A 26,790-nucleotide genomic window follows, 5' to 3' on the forward strand; every position below is an offset into this window, starting at 1 on the left:
TCAGTGTGAAAAGTCGCTAAGACTGTGTCCTAACTAGGCACAATCTGACAAAATCCCAGTGACAATAATTTGTATATCCACACTGAAAGCGAAAATGTTGCATGACACAATAACAGTGCATCAGAATGCATTTGATACTTAATATATTGTACAGTGATGTGGAACTGTGTTTTGGACCAATTAGATTTCACTGTGGGCGGGGCTACACAGCATGACAGGGCAGATATAGAAACCAACTGACTGACAAAATGTCCTGTTACTCATCACATGTCGGTTAGGACAAACAACTGAGATTTACATGTAAAGTGATTTGATCACTTCCGCTGTATTGCAACACATATGGTTAGAACACAGTGTTAAAATGAGGCTGCTGGAAAGAAATTAATATGCCGTCTGAACTTTGGAAGGCCTTTATCAGAACACATATGAGGACACGAAAACGGTTGTTGTTACATTATTGGTTGAGCTCTAAGCAAAGCATAAAATATTCGGTGTTTAGAGTAGTGAACAGCAAGCTCCCCCTCTTTCTTCCACCCTCTCTCTCTTTCTTTCGCTCTGATGGGGGCATTTAGAGGTGCTCAAGCATTCCCAGTCAGAGCTGTATCTTGGGACATTAGGGAAATAAGGCCATGGCCAGATGAGCACTGTTCCACAAGTACTGGGGCAGTGCCTGATGGAGCTGCACTTACCACCACTCACTACAGCCCACTCGGCACCCCTCTACTCCCCTTCCCTCACCCCCGCCTAAGGCCCACCACTGTTAAGAGCTGGCTTCTTTCTCTCGCCTTGTTTAATGCCTTTCACACGAGTGGCCAGCCAAACAATTGTGCTTCCGCCTCACTTGAGTGTTCTCCTTGAGACCTCAACAGCACTTACTCTATGACTGCTCTTTCTTAAGCTCACTGCATCATTTCTCCCCTCTCTGCCTCTCCAGATCTCCTCCACCAACTGTTTGTGATTACAGTAATCTGGACCACCTGCTGATGACCTCCTACCCACCAAACACAAATGACTTCATTTCCACTCTATAAAATCCTTAACTGCTTTCAGGTGCTTAGTATGATTGTGTTCAGTGGATGACCTAAAGGCTCTAAAGCTTTTGGTCTTGGCAACAGCACATCTTAACTGCTAATGGCTGAATAATGCGACACATGTTTTTGTATTCTGCTGATAACATGCCGGAGCAAACAGGTGCCATATCATCAGTGGCTGTGACTGAACACAACTCTGATTGCATGGGTTAAAGGTCAAACGAGCTCAAAATTCAGCTAAATGTTTAACATTTATTACAACTTTTAAGTCACAATACACACATCACTGTGCAGAGTGGCCACAAATAGTATGTGGACACTTAAGTCACACTTTAAAATGTATATATTTGCATACTCTACAATAGGTCAACAAAATATTAAACCAAGTGGCATCTGCAAAACAAATGCTGCTAGATCTTTTCTCTATTTTTGCAATTACTGTAAATCAACTGGTATCAACGTAATTTTAATGGATGAATAAAGATGATGAAGTCAATTTGTGAAAAAGTCTTAGGCACATTAGATGTTTCACAAAAACATTTGGCTTAAGATGGTTATTTATATCTTCAGCTTTGGTGTGTCAATAGGAAATATTGATTTCAGACTCCCAAAAATTTATTTTGCAAATAGAATAGAATAGAATAGAAGAACAGGGAGCCCTGCAACAGATGGCATGGCCTCCACAGAGCCCCCACTGAAAATTGAGTCAGTCTGGGATTACATGAAGAGACAGAAGCAACTGAGACAGCCTAAATAATTAGAAGAACTGTCGCAAATTCTCCAAGAAGCTCGGAACATCATATCTGCCAACAACTAAGAAACATTGTGTCCAGGTGTATCTAGGAGAACTAGTGCTGTTTTGAAGGGAAAGGTCACACCAAATATTGATTTAGCTTTTTTATGTTTACTGGAATTTGTATGATGTTAATTGATACATGACAATGACATATTTATAGCATTATTTTTGAAGAAATCCTTACCATGCAACATTTTCCACAAGTGCCTTAAACTTTTGCACAGTACTCTATGTACTATAGTTTATTTTATGTTAATGACATGTGGGCAGATCACATATGCTCTTACAAACCTGGCATCAAGGAAGCGGGACCTCAGGATCATGACGGCCTCACAGGTGCTCTGCTTAAGCTGCATTTGGATGGAGCTGAATTTGCGGTGGATGATGCTGACCATGCGCTCGATCTCTTTGGGCGAGATGGGCCGTGTGCGAGATTGCTCCCTCAACAGGTTCATGACGTGGGTTGTGAACTCGTTACATGCCTGTGGAGACAGACAACAATTTTATTGACTATGAGGGAATAGCTTTTTTGTGCAATTAGTAGATTCTGAGTGAATGCATAGGTGTAAAACATATTACCTAAATTAACTAAGGTTGATGAGATATGTAGTTTGTAGGATTATGTCTGGCTGTTAGCAGCCTCTGAAGTCATTAGGACCCACTGTTGAGCCTCAACTGCTAATAAATAATTACTCTAATAATTACTTAATATTTCTCAAACATTCAGGTTAGGATTTGTTCTAAACCCCAAATCTTAAGTATTGACTTCTGCAATTGAGCCAACCCACCTAATGTTCTTTATTTGAAGATCATTTTTATTTTTGTGTTTTTTGTAAACTTATTGTTTATTTATTTTATTTTTATTTATTTTTTTAAGAAATGTATGATTTAAGTTTGAAAATCTCACACTGACTTGAATTTTCAAGCATTCAAAATCTAAGTGATAATGATAAATCCCCCGAAAAAACATCGTAGAGATTAACCCTCTAATTTAATATCCTTATATGCCCTCAAAACAGTGACAGACATGATCTTTGGCATTAGTTTGCAGAAGAAGCGCTATCAGTTCAACTGCATTCATTTGAAGCTCTTTAGAACAGCAATCAGCAATTTTTGAAGCAAGTTCAAAGTTGCCACTTTGAAAGCATACTCCATACTGTTTGTAGTGCTGCTTAGGAATTAAACAGCTTAATAGGTGAAGTCATCTATGAATGCAAATGCCGATTTGCAATTTGGCACCTGCCCAGCGCCCGTAGAGTTTAAACAGCTTTTCGTTAAAGCAGTGGTTCATACATGATTAATTAGAATAACTCATTTAGGTAGTGCACACTTTAGCTCATTACTTGGAGTAAAATTCGTTAAGTATTTACATTTAGATAATTAAAACCTGGGAACACCCTTAAGAAAGATGCATTTACTCACAGTGAAAGGGGTAAACCACCTTTCTGCATGCTCCCTTTCTAAACAGTTGGAAGTTAATCAGACTAATTTAGCCCATTGGCTGGTTAAGACATCAGCTAAACAACTTCCATATAATTTTAAAGAGATTGTTATTTACAAAAAAGAGTTTTACTGCCACCATTGTTTATTGTGCATAAGTACTTTTGAAGTATTTTATGGAGAGTAAGGGCAAATAGACATGCAGCTATTACTTTAATTTTTTTTGGAATATCTTCAGAAACCACCAATATTTTACAGTCAACTATATTGTATCTCAGATATCGGAAGGCCCTCGTTCAACTCATCCTTGTTTATGAAAATATAACTAAAGCGCTGAATCAAAAATTAATGTCAGCTCCATTAGAAAATCAATACATGACCTCAATGAAGCAGCAAGTCCTGCAAAGCAACACTCTCAAATGCACTATGCCATCAGAGGCTGCTCTCCACACTGTAACTAAAAGCGTCAGCTCAATATTTATAAGAGGATGTCTAGACTACTGCTGTTCTGAGGTCAGGTAAGTTGAAGATGTCCTAATGCCTTAATACCACCATAAATCACATCTACTCTCGGTTGTAATCGTGATAGACAGGACTGTAAAACAGAAAGTGCTTGTTCAGGTTTAGACCTCTGACACCTTCAGTTCAGATCAAGGCCTCAAGGTCTCCCTTTAAACCTGTCATTGAGCTTCATTGAAAATCATTGATTCTGACAGAACACCAGGCTGGTCTTACTTACACTCAGAGGTTTAATGCAAATGTGTGCAATGGGGCTGCAAAGTTCTTTTGTCATTTTCTTGACCCCAAAACGTACAACGAGGTTGGGCTTGATTTGCTAGATTGCATTTTTTGAAGGAAAAGCAAAAGAGCAGCTTAGGTTTCAGGTTTTAGTTTTGAGTAAAGGAAACAGCTTTGCCGTTGTTATGACACTCGACGTAAGTCTTGATTTCTATCAGCTGTGTACGAGAATCAACACAAAAAAGTGTAAAGGCAGCTATATGGTTAAATAGGTGCAAGTAAGAAAAGACCTTTCACAATTCAGTATGCAAATATTGCAATTGAAGGTTGTCACAAGCTTGTTAAACCTTTGGACTGTGCACTGTGTTTCACCTGCTCATATTTCTCTAGCTCGGTGTGGTAGATCTGTCTGATCTGGGAGAGTTTGGCCCTGTAGTCAGAGTGTTCAATGGAGTTGTCAGTGGGACTGCCGGCTGCTGCCGCCGCCGCTGCTGCCGCCGCCGATCCTCCGCCCTTCTCCGGTCCAGAAACGCCTTCCGCCAGAAGCATGTTGTCAAGACGCATCAGCTGAGGATCGGGTGGGTCTTCCTCCTGAGCCCCGCGGATACTTAGACCTTACAAACAAAAAGACAAGAAGGGATTGGTCAGTGAAGTGATTCTGGAGAGCAAGACAATAGATGCTTTGTATATTCTTCCCCAGTGTGAAATCTTATCATTTTAAATTTATTACATAAAACATGCGTTATAGCTAATGGACATGATTACGGAATCAAGCATAAATAAACCCTTTCAAAGACTGCCTATTTGGGGCAATCTTGCAGTTTATATTTGAAAAGAAAAAGCTAGATTTTTTAAAAGGAATGAAATACCTACTATGATTTTGGTCCTTTTTATAAACAAAAACAACAAGCAAAAATGTTCCTGTTACCCAATAAGATTATTTGTATTCCAACTGGTAGAGTATGGCACTAGGAACACCAAGGTCATAGGTTTGATCAGAGACTATTTAGCAGAGATGGGCCACTTCTATTAAAATGAATGAGATAAATTAAAATGCCCAATGGTCAACGGATGAAGAAAGGAAGTCCCGCCTTTCAGGTAAAGAGCCAATCACCTTTTAGATAGAAACATTGCCTGTCAATCAACTCGAGAATGCATATGCGCATTAGCTGTACAAGCCAGGAAATGTTTTTTTTTTCTTTTTTTTGCATAATCTGATGTAAAGAAGCACAGTTGATGATTCCAGTGTTGTCAGATTTTACTGCTGATTTGAAATATGCTCTTTGATTGTAATCTTGACCAACCATTTTGGAGATTTGGGTTTTTCCCTATTTAAGTAGATAGGAGCTGCTCTTGTATGCCGCATGTTTACATAAAAAAATGGCCGCTTGAGAACATTCCAAAGATGGCCACCAAGTGGACTGACTTGCTAGAAAGACTTTGGTTTTGATTCACAGGGAATGCACACAACTTATCAAATATATAAGTTGAATACACTTTAAGGGGCCATTCAGACATGTTTTTGTGTCCACTGTTATTTTTGTGTCCACTGTAAACATGCAGACAGATGTTTTTGACGGTTGCACAGCATCTCAGTTTTTTCAGCATCTTGCGCAGGGGGGCCGTGTTCACAGATGAGATTTACTGCCTGTAAAACTAAGATATCATTCTTATTTGACTAGGAATTATTTGTTTTGCCTCTAATAATAAACATTCTGCAGGGGAGAGTGTTTTTATTTAAACTGCAGCTGGGCTCAATGCATCATATCATGAACAGGACGAACAGTCTATTAATTTATGAATGAAATTTCAGGTACATGATCCAATTTAAAAGAAATCAGTTTACTTGCCGCTAAAAATGAGCATTCTGGAGGGGAACATGTTTTAAAACTGCAGCAATGCTCAATCATATCAATGAACGATCTTTCAATGTATCAATCAAACTCACTCAGAATGCTCAATTTCTGACACGGTTTTCCACGCATCATTGTTTTATTATATCTATGTATGTGGATACAGACAAATTATATCGAACAGTGAAATCGATGACAACAATTCTGCACTGCACTCTGCTCCATTATCTTAAAGGAGACAGATGACGTAAGCTCCACTGTCTTCTCTCATTGTTAATCGCTGCGCGATATCGCTCTGCATTTGCAATGTTAAGTTAAACTTTTCTCAACTTTGTCGCGTCTCTTGACATGCCCAAATCCTTTCGCCAACAGCTGATGTCGCTCGTGTCGCTGGAAGTCGCCAGCTCTCATTGAAAATGAATAATCTCCTCGCATCCAGCAATAAAACCGCTGACAGTGTGAATGGGGCTTAAGTCACTTCGGAAAAATGAGCCATAAATGATAGAGTGAATTAATAATTGATGAATGTTTGAATTTATACCGGTGTTAATCTTAAACAATACTATCATACGGTTAGTGAGCTATGCAATCAAGCCACTGTATGGCAGGAAATACTACTGTCACAAGAGTCGAAAGTAACAGATTATATTAGAGTAAAAATATGTTGTCCACTACAGTCTATCGCTATGCTTGAGTTAAAGTGTGACAGATCAGGGTACTGGGGCTAATGCAAGAGTGCTGAAAAGGCCCTTAGGTACGAAATTTGTTTTTCCTCTGTTTTGCAGTACTGCCTTCTCAAATTTTCACAGCACACTGCACACAGTGTATGTGTGTGTTCACAGCCATACATGACAGGGACACTCACCGACTGACACACACTCAACAGCGTGATGGCACCTCACTAATGCAGAGACGATGCTAAACAGAAAGACATGCGCTCAGTGTGTATATTTGTGCCAGAATACACGTGTCTATGTGTGAGTGCTCGCCTGCTGTTCCAAAATCACACGAGTACAGCGTAATAATGAGCAGAAACTGTTCTCACAAGTGTCGTTATGTTTTGTTGTTAACAAACTGTTTTATTATACAACCCCGTTCTCCTCTCTGCAGAGTCAAGGCTGCTTGAAATGTATGTAAATTTGCATAGCAATCGATATGAGAGTGAAAGATAGCTCATTGTGTTTGCTTGATATTCATAATGAACCTTGGAGCAGTAAAGAGCCATTAAGATTGATTACAGACTTCCTCATCAGTGCCTGTCTCTCTCTCACTCTCTCTTTCTGCTTGTGTAATTAACTTCATTCATACAGGAGAATAATGAAGCCGAAAAAAGCAATTTTTTTGTGAAATATTTTAATAAAAGATTTTAATCTTAACATGTATTTGTAATGGTGCCGCTCTAAAAAGACATGGTCCTGCTTTGTCTTCGGCTGCGGCCTTCTATCTGTGTTATCGGGACACACAGTCTCTCTTGTTCTTTCATTTTTTCTCCCTTTCTTTTGTTTTCTCTTCTCTCGCGCCTATCTTTTAGTGAGTCTTGATTAGTTCTCATTCAACATGTACAGGTGTTGATCTGTGCTGACATGGCATGCATGCTCCAGCTTCATGACACAAAAAAGAAATGGCAAAAATTGAAAATAAACAAATAATACCCAAACTGGGTGATGAAAACATAAATGAACACAAGGCAGCATTAACATACTAACATAAATCATCGGAAGTGTGCAAAAGGAATGTCTAGGACTAAGAAGAAATCCTAATAAAATATAAAACATCTTAACTGGTTTAAACCTAAAGACTCCCTGTCTGGTCTGTTTGCATGTTTTAGAGGGCTTTTAGGTACTTATCAGCTGCTCAGGCTGGGAAACCAGCTACAATCAGTTAAAAAAGAAAGAAATAAACAGACACACACATAAATGCAGATCAAATTACACACAAGCACATAGGTACAGCATGCTTGATTGGCATAATGAGTAAATGTTATTTATTTTATTTGGATAGTTTTAGAAAAAATATGTGAAAATATGTATTAGTATATATATATATATATTAATGTTTTCAACATTAAGATTTTAGGTTTCGCTTTCAATTAAAGTATAAAAGAAAGTGTGTATTTTAGGTGCTGCTTTGGTCACCATTTGTTTAAAGGTGCATTATGTAAAAATGTTCTTGTAATATTCGCCTATTTTTGCGAATGTGTGAACGGCTTGTAACACAACTTAAAATATGAGCCCTTCCCTGACTTCCTAGGTTGCCTATTAAAACCTGTAGACTGATTTCACGCGAAGGGAGCAGGTCGCTTTTGCCGGGAAAATCTAAAGGATGTGACGTTTATGCGCACTCCCGGGAGCCTTGCCTCAGACAGTAATAGCTTCTCTTCCGCTATTCGACAGCGACAACAAACAGTCTGCAACACTAGGTAATGTTATCTTAGAGATGGAATCCAGCAAACGGCCGGCTTCCAGCACAACACCGACTTCTACACAAACTCTGAGTAAGCCAAAAAAAAAAAAAAAACATTTATCTACTGAATCCCATCTGGCTACGTGGGAACGTGATCGTGGTCAAGCAAAAACTAGAGTGAACATCGGCAGGGCATTTGATTCCTGGAGGGACCTTCGTTCGGTTTTGGGGATCAAAACCGACCCTGAATTGGCATTCTTCTTATTGGACAGGTAAGCTTACATAACTGCAAAGCATGTGAAATATAGTGCCATACAGGATTGATCTGTGTAATTTTAGCTAACTTGATCTTACCTGCACAGTAACTGTCATAAACCATGTTAATCTGTAATTATTCAGCAAGCTAAACTACAATAACACATGAAATGAATGCTAAACAATGTTCAAGATAATGCAAAAAGACCCATTCATTAGTGTAACGTAACTTGGTTATACAGAAAATATATACATTCTATTATTATAAAACAATAGCGCATCGATATATCAAAATGACAGTTGTGATGGAATCACATCAATACTGAATTGTGTCAACATATTTATAATGTACAGTCTATTTTATAAACAGCTGCTGTCATCATCCACCAAATTAAGCTAACAGCTATTGATAAAGCTGGCTAGCTAGCTAACATCGACATAGGTTATCGTATAAATGCAGTCAATGTATCATACAAAGAAAAGTGATTACTTCAAACTACACTCTCGCATAGTCAGACCTATATGCACACTTTGTTTTAGCCCTGTTCCAGCACTGGAGAGTCAAATATAATATACAGTCTCAAAGTTTGTAGTAAACAATCATAACTGTGTAATTTTAATTATGCTACCTCATCTGTCAGCATGATGCCGTTGAATCACGTTCAGTCTCTTTGTACGTTACATCGTTGTTTTGTCTGATGCTGGCGTCCCTATGGAGTGTGTGCAAGAGCGCGAGCATGAGCAACAGGTAGCTGGCTGCAGTTCATTTAACGGCCACAGGTTTCATTAATAACAAGGGTTTCTGAATCTTACAACCTGCACCTTTATGTATTTAAATTACCATTTTTAATCATCATTTAACTTTTTCCAGTTCACATAAATAGTGCTCCTACTGTATGTGATAAATTAATTTGGTAACACTTTATTAAAAGGTTTTCCATTTGTTAACATTAGTTAACAACATTAGTTAACATGAACTACCAATGAACAATACATTTATTGCATTTATTAATCTTAGTTAATGCTAATTTCAACATATACAGTACTAATAGTTTTTTAAATCAAAAGTTGTATTAGTTTACATTAGTTAATGCACTATGAACAAACATGAACTAAAAATGAACATTGTTAAAAAAAAAAAAATGCTGTAAAAATCATATTATTAATTGTTTGTTCATGATGCCTAATGCATTTACTTATGTTAATGAATGGAACCTTATTGTAAAGTGTTACCATTCATTTTTAAAAGGTCATATTCCATGTAGCCTCACACTTAATATGAAGTTAAAAAAAAAAAAAAAAAAAAACGTGTATAATTATACAAGAAATAGAAAAATGTTATTTAAAATAGTTTTGTGTTGTGAAAGTACAACATGTCACACTGCACGACACTACTCTCACTGGTTGAATTTTCATGTCTATCCTTTTTAGTTCAAATTCAAGTTTTGAATGCGTATATGCAAATAAACACACTGATATAATTGACTAAGGTCAGACATTTGTGATGCAACACTCACTTCAGATTATTGCACACATTAAAACATGAACAAATATTTACAAGTCAATTTGGTGGTTTTGTAAACAAAACTTCAGGGTTCCCTATGGTAAAGTACAAAATGCTACAAAGCCAGCGGCGAGTAAAGCCCTGTGCACAAACAAACTCAACCGAGTGCACACGGACACTCTAGCTAACCCACTTTAATAAATAAACAAAGACAAGATGCTGTCAATGTGAGGAGACCATTTACTCTGGGAACACAACAAATCTAAAGACCGCTACCCCCACCATTGGGTGGCCCAGGCAGTATTGATCAGGTGTTAGTGCACGTATGTGGTGTTGATATTAGGCCATGGGGTGTAATGGTGTGAGAGGCTGAGGATGAATGAGGTCATTTGTGTGAGACGCTCAGCTGGCGGTGCTGGACAATGCAGAGTCAGCGACAGAGCCACACCAGGGACAATGTGACCCTGTGCCACCGCCTCCAAGAGCAGTCAAACAAATGCTCACATACACACACACAATCATCCAATCAGAATTGCTATACTGCCTTTATTGCAGTAGGTATAAATTTGATCATGTGACCAACTAGAGAGGTCATTGCCACATAATTTACGTCACTGAATTGTGATGATGAGTTGTGCAGTTAATTTTTTTCTTTATATATGTGCCATGACCTGCACCTTAAAATTAAAGTTGTGCATTTAGTTCATTTGCTTTTCCTGTACCTCTACCATGGCACTAGCATTACCAAGATTGTGGGTTCAATTCCTAGGGAATGCATGAGCAGCTAAAATGTACTGCTTGAATGTGCTATAAGTTGCAGTGAACATGAAACGGTAAAATGTTCACTGCTGGGTATAAGAATAACATTTACAATGCAAATCTGCTCTTTTTATGATGTGTATCAGATGTTTGCATGCAAATATATAGCTTAAAATAAAACATGACACTTTCCAGGCATCTTTCACAGATTTATCAACGATATATGCAGGGTTGGGAGGGTTACTTTTTTAATGTAATCCGTTACAAATACTGATTACTTAGAAAATGTAATCAGTTACGTAATGCAGTTACCTTGATAAGAAAGTAATGTAATCCTATTACTTTTTGATTACCTCAAGATCGCATTTGTGAATAAAGTCAAGAGAAAAGTCACACCTTCTGAATGCAAACAAACCATGTTTGAATAATGTTATGAGTGATGTAGCTATTATTATATATAAGAAAAAAATATGAAAAACAGGGACACTGCCTCCTTAATAGGAAAACAGAATATGTTCAAATGTAAAACAACTCCGCATTTTTAACCAAATCAGGTGAGTCCTCTATCTGTTACAGAAAATAGTTTATTTTCTCATCAGGCAAAAACAGTTAGAACAGATGCACTGAATTATGTCTTGGTTAACATGAAAAAAATCTGACAGGATATACCTCAGATTCAAAAACACTACAAAGTTGAATTCTGCCATGTATTGCAGTTAGCATGTAGACTAATTGGCACTGACCATTCATTAACTTCCGACTGCAATAAGTAGATCGCATGCTATCTTCATCATCATCATTATTATTATTAATGCCTCCAGTGCCTGTCATCATGTTTTAAAGAATAGATCAAAATAGATTTAAACCTTTCTAGTGTGTCTTGAATTACTTATTCCTACTTTCTATGAGCTTTAAAATGTTACATTTGCCAGTATTTCTCAAATAATTTCAAAAATTATAATAGTCCTCCAGTGGCCATTGTGATGAAACAGCACTTTTAATGGTTTGACCACGTTTGCCTCGAGAGCGCAGTGTTGATGTGAGACAGGTGTTATTTACACATGCGACAGAATGTGGCACCAGATTCATGTGAGTCACGAGAGAGAACCAGAAGAGATCTCCATCGTGCATCTGATCATATCTGTACCACTACAAAGCAAGCAGCAGTCTTTATCATTTTATGTCAGGAGGATGTTTTGTTTATTTTTTATATATTGAAAATTGTAATCCTGCTAGTAATCCAAATTTTTACCAAATGTAATCTGAATATGTTGAGTTTTTATGTAACTGTAACGGATAACAGTTACACATTTTTTGTATCCTGATTACGTAACACTGATACAAGTATTCCGTTACTCCCCAAGGCTGGATATATGTACGTATGCTTACTGGGTATCATGTGTAAGTATATGTATATGTATGTATGTTTGGGTTTATTTTGATTTGTGTTATGTTAACAGGTGGTAGTGGCTTCGTTTTGTAGGTTTGTTTATTTTATCGAGGTCCTGTCAGGTACATTAAATATACCACAGCTGACATATTTCCACACCAGCCTTGGTTGTCATGACCGTTCCGTTCACTCTCTCTTGAAGGAACAGAACAGGAAACACAGCTGGGGGAATTTACCGAGCTTTTCACTTAAACGGACATAAATCAGCACTTTCATTCAAACCAAATAATCTGAGGCCATAAAGAGCTGCTTGTCTCGCACTGTATATTACCGCCAAGTTCCTGCGAGCAATAACACGGCCGTTCGCAGGTAAAGCAAAACAGAGAAGGATGCGAGGATGTGACATAATGCAGTTAGAAGGTCCTGTCGCCCACACCGGCCCTGACACTTTTATCATACGTGTCCATTTCTATTTGGGAAATGGCGGGGATAAAAATGATTACTCGGCTGTGTGGATAGCACGCTGGGGCCCTCCAGGCTGCAGGCTGGGTGCATTGGTGCCACGGCAGCCCAGGAGAGCCATCCATAATGGGCACGATTGGAAAAACGGACCCCCTCCTCCCCGCCTCCCCCTCCTCTCTTCCACCTCCACCTGCTGTAAGAGCTTCAAGCAAACAGTGCTGTGGTTTATTGGGCCACTTTCTTTTAACCACAGAAATAAGAGTCAAGTCGTTTCCTGTTATATCATCACCCAGTTCTCTCCCAAATGCTCCTTTCTTTGATTTTCTGGTTATGTTTTTCTGCTGTTGTATGACTTTTCCCCATTTCGCCATGCTGAAAAGACCAACTTAGACCAGCATGAAGCTGTCTAGTTGGTGGAACAGCAGAGCCAGCAAAAAATGCTGGTCAACCAGCATGGTCTTTCTGATGAAGTTGGCCAAAGGACCTTTGCTGGTTAAGCTAGTTAAAGGGATAGTGCACTCGAAAATTTTAATTCTATCATAATTTATTTACATCTCCTTTTGTGTTCTACTGAAGTGAGTAATTGTCTTCATATATATATATATATATATATATATATATATATATATATATATATATATATATATATATATATATATATCATTTTTGAGTAGACTATCTCTTGAAGACACCTGGTAGGGACACCGACACATCAGCGTCCCAGGCTTGGAACCAGCTTCTAATACGCAACATGCAACGATTGTCTTTTCAACATGGTGTATACTCCATTTCATAAAAAAAAAAAATAATAATAATATTCTCCTTCCTTTTACCTCTTTCAATCCTTTCCATTTTATTATGGCTCCACTATTCCTATGACTTACGGCTCATGGAAGAACCAGACAAATAAGAAACAACCAAATCTCCTCTGTCGTAACAACACTTTTATCACTTCAAACTAAACCCCAATATGTCTGAAATGAATTAGTGCTATCACATCCACACAGCGGGCCTGAAGCCTGCGGTTTTCCTTTTAGCTAAGCAGCTAATAACATTTTTAGGATGAGCAATGTAAACATCCTGCCGTGATACTGGTAAAATAGGCTTTGCGGTGATTAGATCTCTCATTGCCAGTAAAGCTGCAAATATGCAGCTAAGAATTTCCACTGCTTTAGTCACAGATATCTGTACTGGATTTAACTAATACCTCACTCTCTTTCCATCAGCATAAGCTTGACGGTATGTGTAAACATCATGCGCCTTGCACCTACCTTTATCAGAACCCTTTAGCCTTAAACTGATGCAACGATCTCAGGTAGTAGTACAATATACTCGTTTTCTTCCTTTAAACTTTTCTTTTCTTTCTGACGCAAGTCCTTAGGACTTAAACCCTGAGCCCAGGCGACAGATGAATCTCTGTTTCACAAAGCTGGGTCTGATGCAATGTTGCTGGTATCACAGTAAATGGACAATAGGGGGTTGGGAGCTCGTTTGAAGAGAGGAGGCCAAGCTTCACCTTCACAAGTTCCCTTTCAATACACACTATAAAACGACTACACAACCAGACCCAATTAGACGGTGTGCTTTAGGCCTGTCACTCGATTTCATCAGCTCAAAACGAACAATGTGATAATACACTGTTGCTAGCATGTTACGAGCATTTAAAAAAAACATCTAACAACAAATAGCATTTTTACATATGGAGTCAAATTTAAGACCCCATGTATCAGTTTTCTTTCGTGTTTTGACAGATTTGCTATTGAAACAGGAAGTTTGGGTGTCCTTTTTTCTGTAAAAGCCAATAGGCTTTAGTTACATTACAGCCATTAACCATGATTTGCTACTGGCTAGTCAGTTGCAGCTGGTATTAGGGGGAAGGACATTCTCATTCTAGAAAGCATTTGATTGGACAAAAATCATTGCAGTGCAACATTAGTCATTAATTTATTTGGTCCATTTTCCCCATAAGTAAAAGCCTGTAAATTATAAATGTGTATATGTGCTAGAAGTGAATTTTGGCAATGTTTGTACATTAGCAAGTGAGTACAGTAGCATATAGATGACCTCAAAGGTAATGTAAATGAACTAAAAGCTACAGAAGTCTTATTTGATGTTATTGGGTGTTTAAGAACTTACTGAATCAAATTAAATCAACAAAACATTTTAGTAGCTCAACTAATAGTGCATGACGCTGGCAATGTCAAAGTCGTGGGTTAAATTCCCAGGGAACACACATACTCATAGTATGTTTACATTGTATGTACTGTTAGTCATTTTGGTTGAAAGCATCTGACACTTACTTATTGTAACTTAAATGCACCATATGAGATACATGGCACTTTCTACAGCAGTGGATGCCTATATTTGTCCACAGACATATTTTTAAAGGTTCTGTGATATTTATTAGACACCTGCGTACCGTCACAACAATTACAGTGAATTTACACCATTGCTCTCTGTCTCTCTCTTTCTCAATCTGTCCCTTAGGCACTGGGCATGCCCTTACGACTGACCTCTGACCTCTACCTTGTTTACTCCTATCACTTAAGAGTGGCCATGAGAGCCATAAAGTATCTTTCCCTCTGAGTTAATGTGCAGCGTTGGAGCTCTTAACACACACAAACACACACCACTGAGAGTCGTTTACTCTTCAGTGTGGTCAGTGATAAGAGGCTGTTTGCTGATGTTTACACTTACACAAAACCTAGACATCTATGTTTTCTGTTTTCTAGTCATCCATTTAATGGAAGGCTTGAAATTCAACTTTGATGTGCTGACAGCAGAGAGCTTTCACATGCTTGTTCATATCAAAAACAGCATCTGGTTTATAAAGCAACATGAGCAGACAAGAAAAAGAAAGAAATTTGTTGTGATTCAGTTATCTTCTACAAGTGAGTGCTGTCTTGCAGTGATCTTTCTCTCTATTTCTTTCTCTTTCATGCATCCATGGTCTGTGAGTTTTGTTCAATACACCTCCAACTGACCTTGAATCCCTCATCTACTTCTCTCTCCTTCTTTCTCTGTTCAATGAGTTGTTTTGCAGGAGTCCAGTGCCTATCGACACCTTTGCATGTCTAATTGCATCGACCGGCATAGGTCTCCCGAAGCTAACTAATCGAAATGGAATTTATTTCCTCTCAAAATCTAGAAAGGTCATCTCTCTCAGAGCAGCTCAGTGTTTGGCCACTCATGACCATGACAAGAGTGTGTACGTATTTAGCTATAATTGTGTAGACAAAAATAATGTTTCTTTTCTTTTTTATTCTAAAAACTGATTTTTTTAAATTTTAAGGTGTGGATTAGGGTTAATCAGTAGTAATTATAATAAGAGTAATTTCAAAAATATAGTTTAGCCATTAAAACTCTCTGAATAAATTTAAGGTGTTATAATGGCTATGACAAGTTGAACATTTTTGTACTTGGCGGACTACATCTACTACAGTAAATCTGTTACTGCTGCAGAGCAAGTACGAAGACTTGCTACTGCTAGAACAAGGAGCATGGATCTAGACCTGGGGAGGAGGATGGTTTCAGAGGGAAAACACTTGTAGTGCTACAGTGAAACCGGTTTACCTGCAAACAACTGAGGCAATTTAAATGTTAGACAAAGAGAGAGTATGCAAGTTGATTGGTTAATGTCAAAGGACCTATCAGCTAGCACCATGTAGAGTTTCATAAATGTAGAATAATTAATTATAAAGCTTTATATAAACAATAGAAGTCTATGGTATGTCCCAATTTAGATAGCTAATTAAATGTGTGTGTGTGTGTGTGTGTGTGTGTGTGTGTGTGTGTGTGTGTGTGTGTGTGTGTGTGTGTGTCCACAGGCTGGAGGTGAGGGGTTTGATCAGGATCATGCTAAATTGGCCACAGCTTCAAAGGGAGGCCGAAGTGAAGCAGGATTACAAGACACATTTGGCATCAGATCAACTTTGTGATTATGATGTGAAGTGGACATGAACACACACACTGGCATACTGAGACAACACAATCTACCTCCTTTTCATTCTCTTACTCAATCACACCTGTCTGTTTGAGAAACCTAAAGATCAGAGGGCCGTCGAACCACTGAAGTGGATCAGATCACCTCTGAAAATATTTTGTTCTGCCAAGTAAAACAAAAAAATCAGCCACATTAAAGTGCCTTAAAGTGTCTTTCTCTGTGTGTGTCCATATATGAGTTTTGGCCTACATCCACATGGCAAAGAGAACGCTGGGGAAAGTGCCTCCAGGCTCCTCTCTTGCTCTCACATATAGGGTAATTAACATGCCATTAACACATTAATACACATTAGCTATTCACAATGTTAATGACAAACTAATTACCATACCTGAGACTGCACTGGGGAGGCCAGTGCATGGTGCCCTCCCACCAAATCGACTCAGCCAGCTCAAATCAGAGCCCGAGTCACACACTAGAGGCTCTCTATTTCCCCACAGTCGGGGACTGCTGTACTGAAAGGCCTTCAGATTTGACAGACAGACTCAATGTGTTACTCATATTCTACAATTGAAATTAGAGTGGAGAAAGGATGATAGACTTTTAACTATCAGCATAAAGTCTGGTCAACATTGCAGCTTATTGTGGCTAAGAACCACCAGCATAAACAGAAAGGGGCTATCTGACTGACATGCAAAATGACCAGTCACAGTTAGTTTTTTAAAGGTAAAGTGTGTAATTTTTGCACCACCAAACGGAATTGCAAAAATAATCACTGTTTTCAAATAGGTTCCCCAAACACTCCCTCTGTCTACATTGGTCAAACAAACAGATTTACCCACTCCAAACTCTCGCATTTAGTTGAGCCAATGTGTCTATGCCGGGCTGGTCAGGATGCTAAAAAAAAAAACCCATAAATGTTTTTAAATCACATTACAGCAACAGTTTTTACACTTTTAGGGGAAATCAACACACAAATGGCTTATGAGGAATTATTTTAACATCATATTTTAAACACATCACCTTTAAATTTTGTTAGCTAACTAGCTCAAAAATGTGTTTTACGAATGTCTTGGTGTTTTGTTTAAAACAACATTTAAAAAAAATGTATTACAGTGAGAATGTCTGCACACCAATACACTGGTAACTACAAAAAATCTGCTTATTCAAAAAATCTAACAATGCAAGAAAATGTCATGGTTACTTGCGTAACCTCCGTTCCCTGATGGAGGGAATGACACGTTGTGTCGATGTAGTGACACTAGGGGTCACTCTTGGGAGCCTGAGACACCTCAGGTCTTTGATAAAAGGCCAATGAAAATTGGCGAGTGGTATTTGCATGCCACTCCCCCGGACATACAGGTATAAAAGGAGCTGGTATGCAACCACTCATTCAGGTTTTATGCTGAGGAGCCAAGACAAGGTCCGGCCATTTCAGCGGGTAGTTCAGCATTGTGGCAGGAGGGACACAATGTCTCGTTCCCTCCATCAGGGAACGGAGGTTACGCAAGTAACCAGGACGTTCCCTATCTGTCACTCACTCGACGTTGTGTCAATGTAGTGACACTAGTGGTCCCTATATGAAACACCACAACTGGCTGAACTGTGTTACGTGAACTGGCGGTGTGTGGTGGGCAGACCACTGTGTGCCTCGTAGCCAGCACACCAGGTCGACACGTAACCTCCCCCAACATAGTTATGAGTGCCGAATGGCTCTTTGGGAACAAGTCGACTACCCAAAAGATAGAGACAGGCTAAACCAGTCGTGGCCTCTTTTCCCCTTCTCTTGTTCCACTCCCTTAAAAAGAAGGGGGATTATCCGACTGGGCCGCCAGGTCTAGTCGGGGGGTGTCCCTCCCAAGGGGAAGACACTGCGGAGACCACACCTCGCCCAAAGTGAGGGGGGGATATTTAAGTGGAAAAATACGTTACATGATCTTTCCGACCATGTTGAGAGTCTTCAAGGTAGATCCTACACAACGGGGGAGGAGTTACTACAAACATGGAGACTGGGGCAGAGGGGCTCTTGTGGTTGCCCGGGATGTGAGTGGCTCGCAGTGACTTGAAGTGCTGCTGACTCAAGAGGAGGAGATGGAGGGTGAATTGTGACATACAATGAGAGCGCAGACCGCCTTGGCGGTTGACATATGCTACCATTGCCATGTTGTCTGTCTGAACTAACACGTGCTTGCCCTGGATCAACGGCCAAAACCTCCATAGGGCAAGCAGAATTGCCAACATCTCGAGGCAGTTGATGTGCCAATGTAGTCGCAGGCCCGTCCACAAGCCGGCGGCTGCGTGCCTGTTGCAAACAGCACCCCAGCCCGTTTTGGAGGCATCCGTCATGACCACGACATGCCTGGAGACCAGATCTAGGAGAACACCTGCCTGTAGAAATTAGAGGTCAGTCCAAGGGCTGAAAAAACGGTGACAGACTGGCGTGATGACCACGCGATGTGTCCCGCGGTGCCATGCCCATCTCGGGACTCGAGTCTGAAGCCAGTGCTGAAGCGGTCTCAGATGCATCAACCCGAGCGGGGGTGGCCACCACTGAGGATGCCATATGCCCCAGGAGCCTCTGATAAAGTTTCAGTGGAACCGCTGTTTTCTGTTTGAACGCCTTCAAACAGGCCAACACCGACTGGGCGCGCTCGATCGTGAGTCGCTGTCAAAGAGACTGAGTCCAACTCCAAACCAAGAAAAGAGATGCTCTGAACCGGGAGGAGCTTGCTCTTTTCCCAGTTGACCCGAAGCCCTAGTCGGCTGAGGTGTGAGAACACCAAGTCCCTGTGTGCGCACAACATGTCCCGAGAGTGAGCTAAGATTAGCCAGTCATCAAAATAGTTGAGAATGCGAATGCCCACCTCCCTTAGCGGGGCAATGGCTGCCTCTGCGACCTTCATGAAGACGCAAGGAGACAGGGACAGGCCGAAAGGGAGGACCTTGTACTGATACGCCTGACCCTTGAATGCAAACCGCAGGAAGGGTCTTTATCGAGGAAGGATTGAGATGTGGAAGTACACGTCCTTCAGGTCTACCGCCGTGAACCAATCTTGATACCGGACACTCGCCAGAATGCGTTTTTGCATCAGCATCTTGAACGGGAGTCTGCGTAAAGCCCGGTTCAGTACTCGAAAGTCCAAGATTGGCCGCAACCCACCACCTTTTTTCGGTACAATGAAGTAGGGGCTGTGAAAACCCTTCTTCATCTCGGCCGGAGGGACAGGTTCTATCGCGCCCTTCCGTAGGAGGGTAGCGATCTCCACGCGCAAGGTAGCAGCATTTTCGTCCTTCATCAAGGTGAAGTGGATACCTTGGAACCTGGGCGGACGCCTAGCGAACTGAATCATGTGGCCGAGTCGGACGGTCCGGACCAGCCATCGCGACGGATTGGAAAGCGCAAGCCACGCATCCAAGTTCCGTGCAAGGGGGACCAAACGGACAACGTCGTCTGACATACCGGCAGGTGGGGCCTCGCAGCGGGGTGGAGCTCGAGGTGCCACACCATGTCGTGGCTGAGTCTAGGGACACCAAAACACTTACCTGGCTCCTTGTGACCACCCCCGGAACAGCCTGGGATGGGGGAGGAAGAGGCCTGTCCTCGTGACCCGTGGAGATTGTCACATTGGGGGTGGATTTGTGCCACAGCTGGACACTCAGGGGCGGGAGACCGCCGCTGGAGCGCCAAACCTGCCAAATATAGTGGTGGACGGTGGTCGTGATGACGACTGTGCACACCGAATACGTGACTCAGGGAACAAGGAAACTGCTCTTGCTGAACTCTTGAGTACTGCAGCCACTTGGGCATGCAGCACAATTAAATGCAAAGGTAACAAAAATATTCTCCTCCCGGCCTTCGACCAGGGGATGGAGGGGTCTGAGGTCTGCTTACCAGCTCCAGAGCAGTATGTTTCGTCGTCCCTAGGTCGCCTGCCTCAAGGGCGCATTGAAGCCTTTCACGGGTTCGTGGTGGCCGCGAGACGGGTGGCGTCTGCTTCCTGCGGTGGGCTCCTCGCCGGGGCCGGGCAGAAGGGGCAGGCTGCGGCAGAGCCGGCGCAATAACTGCAGGGGGACGCCCTTGGCGACAAGCAGATGGGGTGTGGGATCTTGAGCCGCGCCAGGGCAGGATATGCCGGATAGCCTCCGTCTGCTGCTCCACCGTCGAGAACTGCTGAGCAAAGTCCTTGACGGTGTCGCCGAATAGGCCAGCCTGGGAGATGGGGGCAGCAAGGAACCGTGTCCTGTCGGCCTCACCCATCTCGACCAGGTTGAGCCAAAGTGGCGCTCCTGGACCACTAATGTGGACATCGTCCACCTGAGAGACAGCGCCATGACCTCCGTCGCTCGGAGAGCGAAGTCGGTCGCCGAGCGCAGTTTCTGCAATAATCTCGGGGCGGAACTACCCTCATGCAGTTCCTTTAGTGCCTTGGCGGACTTGCAGGAGAGCCATGGCGTGCAGGGCGGAGGTGGATTGTCCAGCGGCACCGTAGGCCTTGGCCGTCAGAGACGACGTAAACCTACAGGCCTTGGACGGGGGCTTTGGGCACCTTATAATAATTATAATTATATTTATTTATCACACATTATACATTTGCACATATACAGTGAAATTCTTTTTTTCACATATCCCAGTTAAGCTGGGGTCAGAGTGCAGGGTCAGCCATGATATGGCACCCCTGGAGCAGATAGGGTCAAGGGCCTTGCTCAAGGGCCCAACAGTGGCATCTTGGCAGTGCTGGGGCTTGAACCCCCGACCTTCTGATCAGACCCAGAGCCTTAACCGCTGAGCCACCACTGCCCCCTCTGGCAGGCATAGGTGCACTGTGAGTGCCTTTATCCACCGGGGGATTGCCGAATAGCCCTTGGCCGCCCCACTATCGAGGGTAGTGAGGGAGGGGAAGCTGAAAAAATCGGGACCAGGCAGTAAAAAAGTGCCTCCCATGACCTTGTCAGCTCTTCATGCACTTCCGGGAAGAAAGGAACAGGGGCGGGGCGTGGCTTTGAGCAGCGCCGTGGGCCCAGGAACCAATCATCGAGCCGTGAGGGTTCAGGGAAGAGCGGAAGGTTCCACTCTAGCCGACGCTCGCGGCTGCCCGGGAAAGCATTTCGTCATTTCAGCGTCAGCCTGTGACTGGGCAGTTGTCCCCGAAGGGAGGAGCCCAGCTGAGGCTTCCGCGTCCGACTGGATGAGCCCTCTCTCCGATGCTGCGCTCGAGAGCTCATCACTTTCGCGGGCTCCGAATAAGAGGTCGAACTCACCGTGAGACGAGCTGGCGGTCCCATTGGGGTCCCCAAATCACCCCCAGTGCTAGCCGCGCTGGCCTCATACCCATGGGTAAAAGGACCAAGGCAGGGAGCCTCTGGGGAGGCTTGCTTTCTTACGAAGGTGAGCCGCGACCGCATCGTTGTCATGGACATGTCCTCGCAGTGAGTACATGACCATCCACGAACGCTGTCTCCGCGTTAGCAGTGCCCAGACACGAAGGACAGCGATCGTGACCGTCAGAAGGCGAGAGATAACAAGCGCAACCAGGAATAACACACAATCGGAAAGGCATCTTTAAAAAGACACGTCTATAAAAAGATGTTCCATGTGTGCCGCTCTTTTAGAGAAATATACTCTTTTAGAGAAATATACTCTTATTTCTGCCGAAGCGCCCAGGGGCATTCTCTGCAGTGCACCAGTGCAGAGGAGGGAGAAGCCACTGAAATGCGCCGTCAGATCCAGCAGAAGTGAATGAACAGTCGTGGGAATTCAGCTCAGTGAGCATGACCGTTCGGCTCCGAAGAGAAAATCTGAATGAGTGGTTGCATACCAGCTCCTTTTATACCCGTATGTCCGGGGAAGTGGCATGCAAATATCACTCGCCAATTTTCATTGGCCTTTTATCAAAGACCAGAGGTGTCTCGGGCTCCCAAGAGTGACCCCTAGTGTCACTACATCGACACAACTTCAAGTGAGTGACAGATAGGGAACCACGTTAACAAGTGACTTCATCTGATAATTTTCTGCTTTTAACACCAAAACGTTTAAGGTGTTTGCATGGCCTTACAAGTTGTCTGCTTATTAACCAGTACAATGTAAATATGCTTGTTGTTTTCAAATTATCAGTGTTAATACTTATAGATTAGGAAGAGATCATGAAATGCTGACAGTGAGTGCAAGAGGAAAATAAAAATGATGGAGAGTCAGAGAGCAGTACAGCTTAGTCTGTCTGGGAGGAAGATGATGTTGATGATACACGTTCTCTCTTCTCTTCGCACTGAGTGATAAGCTAATCAGGACTGTTGACAGTGATGCGTGACAACACACACCTCATAGCTGGGACAGATATCTAAGTCCTAAACATCTGAATTTTAAATGGACAATAGAGAGAGAGAGAGAGAGAGAGAGAGAGAGAGAGAGAGAAAGAAAGAAAGAAAGAAAGAGGCACAGACAGACAAAGAAAGAAAGAGAGAGACGTGACTAAAAGTGGCAGCAGTCAAAGTCTAGGTTTTCTTGTCAGTTCAGGTAGCCTGTGTCCCTGGATGATGTTGTGTTTCCTCTCCCCAGGAGATAGCTTTCTGACAGGGTTAGGAAGAGGAGGAGAGGAGGGTAGACAAGGGTGGGAAAAGATAACCCAAACAAACATCTTGTAGACATTTTGCCAAGCACACCAAAATTAATCACTGTCCCGTTGAGGAGCTGACATTTGTCTGTAGTGACACACAGCGTGATAGTCCAGAGGGAGAGGATGAAGAAAGCAAGACAGAGAGAGAGAGACTGTCTAAACAAGGGGGCCTCTGTCACAGCCTCTTTGTGTGTGTGAGTGTATGTATGTATGTATGTATGTGTGTGTGTGCTTGCCCTCCTGGACATGGAGTCGGCCCTGGGCCAAAAACCACAGTGGTCAGCGACCAGGCCTGCTTGTGTGTCTGTGTGGAGGCCGGCCAAACCAGAGCGCAAGGCCATAGTGACATAGATCGACACTCTCTCTCGCACACAGTGACCTGACGGGACCTATTCAGCATGGGCTCCTGCGCTAGATCTCACGGGGTCACTGGCTCTGGCCAGGCTGAGCTTTATTCAATCATTTGTTTAGCCTGTATGTATAATTAGTCACTGGTCAAGATGCTGAAGCCAGCATATTTGTAAAGTACACAGTTTTAGTTGGCCCTATATGAGACTGGATGAGTAAGATATGAATGTCTACTGATCAGTGTTGTCTGATTTGCAAACAAGTTGTTGCTTTAAATCAGTTCTTTTAAAGTGATTCAGTCGAACATATTCACAAAGTGCTCTATTATAATATTTATGCATTTTACAGACAAAAATGTAAACCTAAAAAATGTGCTTCATGTGGTAACATCAAATTTAACTGTTTTAATTCAAGTCAAAAATATTATTTAACATCGCTGAATCAACCAGAATACATCAGTTTACAGCAACACAACAAAAGTGTGAGATCAAACAGTTTATTAAATTAACCGTCCGAATAAGCAAATTTGTTCAAATGAATCGTACATCCAAACACTACAACTGATTATGCTCCCCCCCCCACCCCCACCCCCCAAAAACAGTGCTCTCCTTATTTATTTCAATCCAAAATATCTTCATACCAGCATTCCATGAAATATGCACATGTGCTTTGAGCATCATGTTACATTTCAATATTCTAAATTTCCAACTCGACTCTCTCAATTTCTAGCCTGTTTTGGGTTGTCATATTTCATGTTAATATTGTTGTAGGTTATTTGTTCTTGTCTGATTAAGCCCATGGCCTTCATTTGTGGCCAAGGTAGTCTGCTTCTTAATGTACACCCCCGGCAAATAATGCAAATGTGTCATTGAAAGGCACTTATGAAATACCCACAGGCAACTAATCTATGCAAGCCGCCACGTCCTTCTCCAGCACTGCCTAATTAGGCAAACGGAGAAGTATGTAAAACCAGGTCACACTCACACACACACATACAAAAACAGGACACACAAATGGCAGGTTCTGGTGTATTAGTGTCATTATACACACACGCATAAGCATGACTGCACACAAGGCAGGAATAAAAAGCTTTGGGCAGAAGTGAATATTGCTGTAATATGCAGACACACTAATCCCAGAATCCACTCTGCCTGGTTTCTTTGTTTCTTCAAGCATGCTGGAGTATTCCTGCATGTAAGGTGCCCGCATGTGCGTTTGTATGCATGTCTTTTTTTCTGAATGTGCGTGCATGCATGAGGGCATGTTGATAAACAACAAAAGCCGCGTTAGAAACATACAGCTGAGCCTTGATCCAGTGCCAAAGAAATTACTTTTTGCAATGGTGTCCTCTGTGCCAAACTTGACAGTCCATCAATTAAATTTGGCTGCAGTGAATTCACAGCAAAGACTCTGCTGCCTAGAGCGGAGAGAATGAGAGAGAGAGAGAAAGAGAGAGAGAGAGAGAGAGAGAGAGAGAGAGAGAAGGGAAGGGAAGGGAAGGGAAGGGAAAGAACTCCCTCTGAAGGGTCTCTCATTTCTTTCCGAGAAGAACTACGCTCCAAATTACAGATTAGTATTGCCTTGTTTTATACATTCTATGGTAGGAAACCTGCAGACTAGGGATGCTCATTTTGAATTTTTTCCTGACCGATAGCCGACACTCGTTAACCGACCATAAACTGTTAACTGACAAGATTTGAATGTTAAATTAGAATTAAATTAAATTAGAATGGGCGAGTGTCTGTGACCCATTAAAAAATACCAACAAATGTTTGTTTTTGTTTTTCAAAAGAAGGGTTTTATTTTTACATAAGCAAATAGCAACATAAACAACAACAGAACATGAGGATTCACACATCGTCACATCATCACGCACCTGCAGCGCTGCTGTGAATGGAGTAAAACAGACAGAGTAAAATAGATAGGCCTATACGAAAGATATTTCACTTAAATAATTAACAGATTAACAAAACGAAAACACACCGAATCCTCCGGTGGCGAGTGCTCTGTGTAGAACCAGTATAATAGCCTAGACCGTGTAGGAAAATATTTTATAACTTATAGTCGTATTTTTCAGACCTCAAAATAAAATAAACAGGCCAGGCCTACCTCAGTCCTCAGCATTGCGGACAGCTTGTCTACTGGTTTTTATTCAGAAATAGCAACATGTCGACATGCTGTGGGGTTAGTCTGGTGCGCAGTCTGTTAACTGTGAGACCCGCGGCGGAGAATACCCGCTCAGATGGTACCGATGTCCCAGGAATGTAGAGATAGCACCTCGCTAGAATGGCCAGCCTCGGGAAGCGCGTCTGATTAGCTTTCCACCAGTCAAGAGGATTAGTATCCAAAGAGGGGGGGATTGTCTCTCATATTGGTGTCCACCTCTGCTTCTGGGTCATTAGCTTGAGGGGTGCTGTAGTCGTCTCCCAGGAGCAACATCATGGCATTGCCCTGGCGGCAGTGTACGACGCCAGCTTGGGCAGCAGGCACCGCTGTCTCATCTCCCCCCGTAGTGCCAGTGTCAGGCTAATCTTCATTATCATCAGTGGCCACTTCCACAGTAGCACAGATTTCCATAAGTTTTGCTTTTGCGGCTCCTCTCTCCGTTGGTGCATGAAAATGGAGACGTTTATGGTGAGGGTCCAGGACAGAGGCAATCGGTGCTGGTTTGGCCACCAACTCATCCATGTCAACCTGTGGTGAACAATATATTAATGTCCCTCTTAATTCATAACAGAACAGGCTATTATGTCAATGATAGTAATAGGCTAATATAACAATTCACGCTAGGGATAATAATACCTATGCTAGGGCTAATAATAATAATAATATTTGAATAGTTCCTAGGCTATTCTATAAATATACTTAGGCATATAACCCTATAAATGAAATAGCCTACCCCCATGCGGTCACTCAAGGACTGCCGAACATTCGCCTTGAACTCTGTCACTCTTCGGCCATCATCCTCGGCTCTCATCAGGTGTATGTTTAGGAGGCTGAAGGTGATGGGGTAAATGTTGGAAATTGACACATCCTTTTCTGTGGACATGATGGTGGTTATGCATTTTAAAGTCTCCAACACAGGCACAATCTCCTCCATTATCTGCCAGTATTCATCTCGGATCTCAAGGGTTCTGGCTTCTTGCAGCTTTGTTACTGTTTGGTCAGACAGAACAGCTGTTACTGCCCACTGTTGATCAAGAAGTCTTTCAAACATGTCGCACACCGAGTTCCATCTAGATTTACATGATTGGATGAGC

At 42.0% G+C, this 26,790-nt stretch overlaps 1 protein-coding gene across 6 annotated transcripts in view; it reads right to left on the reverse strand.

Moving 5' to 3' along the window:
• Positions 1 to 26,790, reverse strand: part of LOC127414770 (pre-B-cell leukemia transcription factor 3-like) — a 121,433-nt gene that overhangs the window by 21,782 nt on the left and 72,861 nt on the right. For all 6 annotated transcript variants that reach the window (XM_051653038.1, XM_051653044.1, XM_051653042.1 and 3 more), the window contains exons 3-4: positions 4,378 to 4,619; positions 2,119 to 2,309 (exon numbers count right to left, since the gene is read on the reverse strand). In XM_051653038.1, coding sequence (XP_051508998.1) covers positions 2,119 to 2,309; positions 4,378 to 4,619 — 433 coding nt within the window. The remainder of the gene's footprint in view (positions 1 to 2,118; positions 2,310 to 4,377; positions 4,620 to 26,790) is intronic.

This window comes from Myxocyprinus asiaticus, chromosome 24 (genome assembly GCF_019703515.2).
Source record: "Myxocyprinus asiaticus isolate MX2 ecotype Aquarium Trade chromosome 24, UBuf_Myxa_2, whole genome shotgun sequence".
NCBI classification, from domain to species: Eukaryota; Metazoa; Chordata; class Actinopteri; order Cypriniformes; family Catostomidae; genus Myxocyprinus; species Myxocyprinus asiaticus.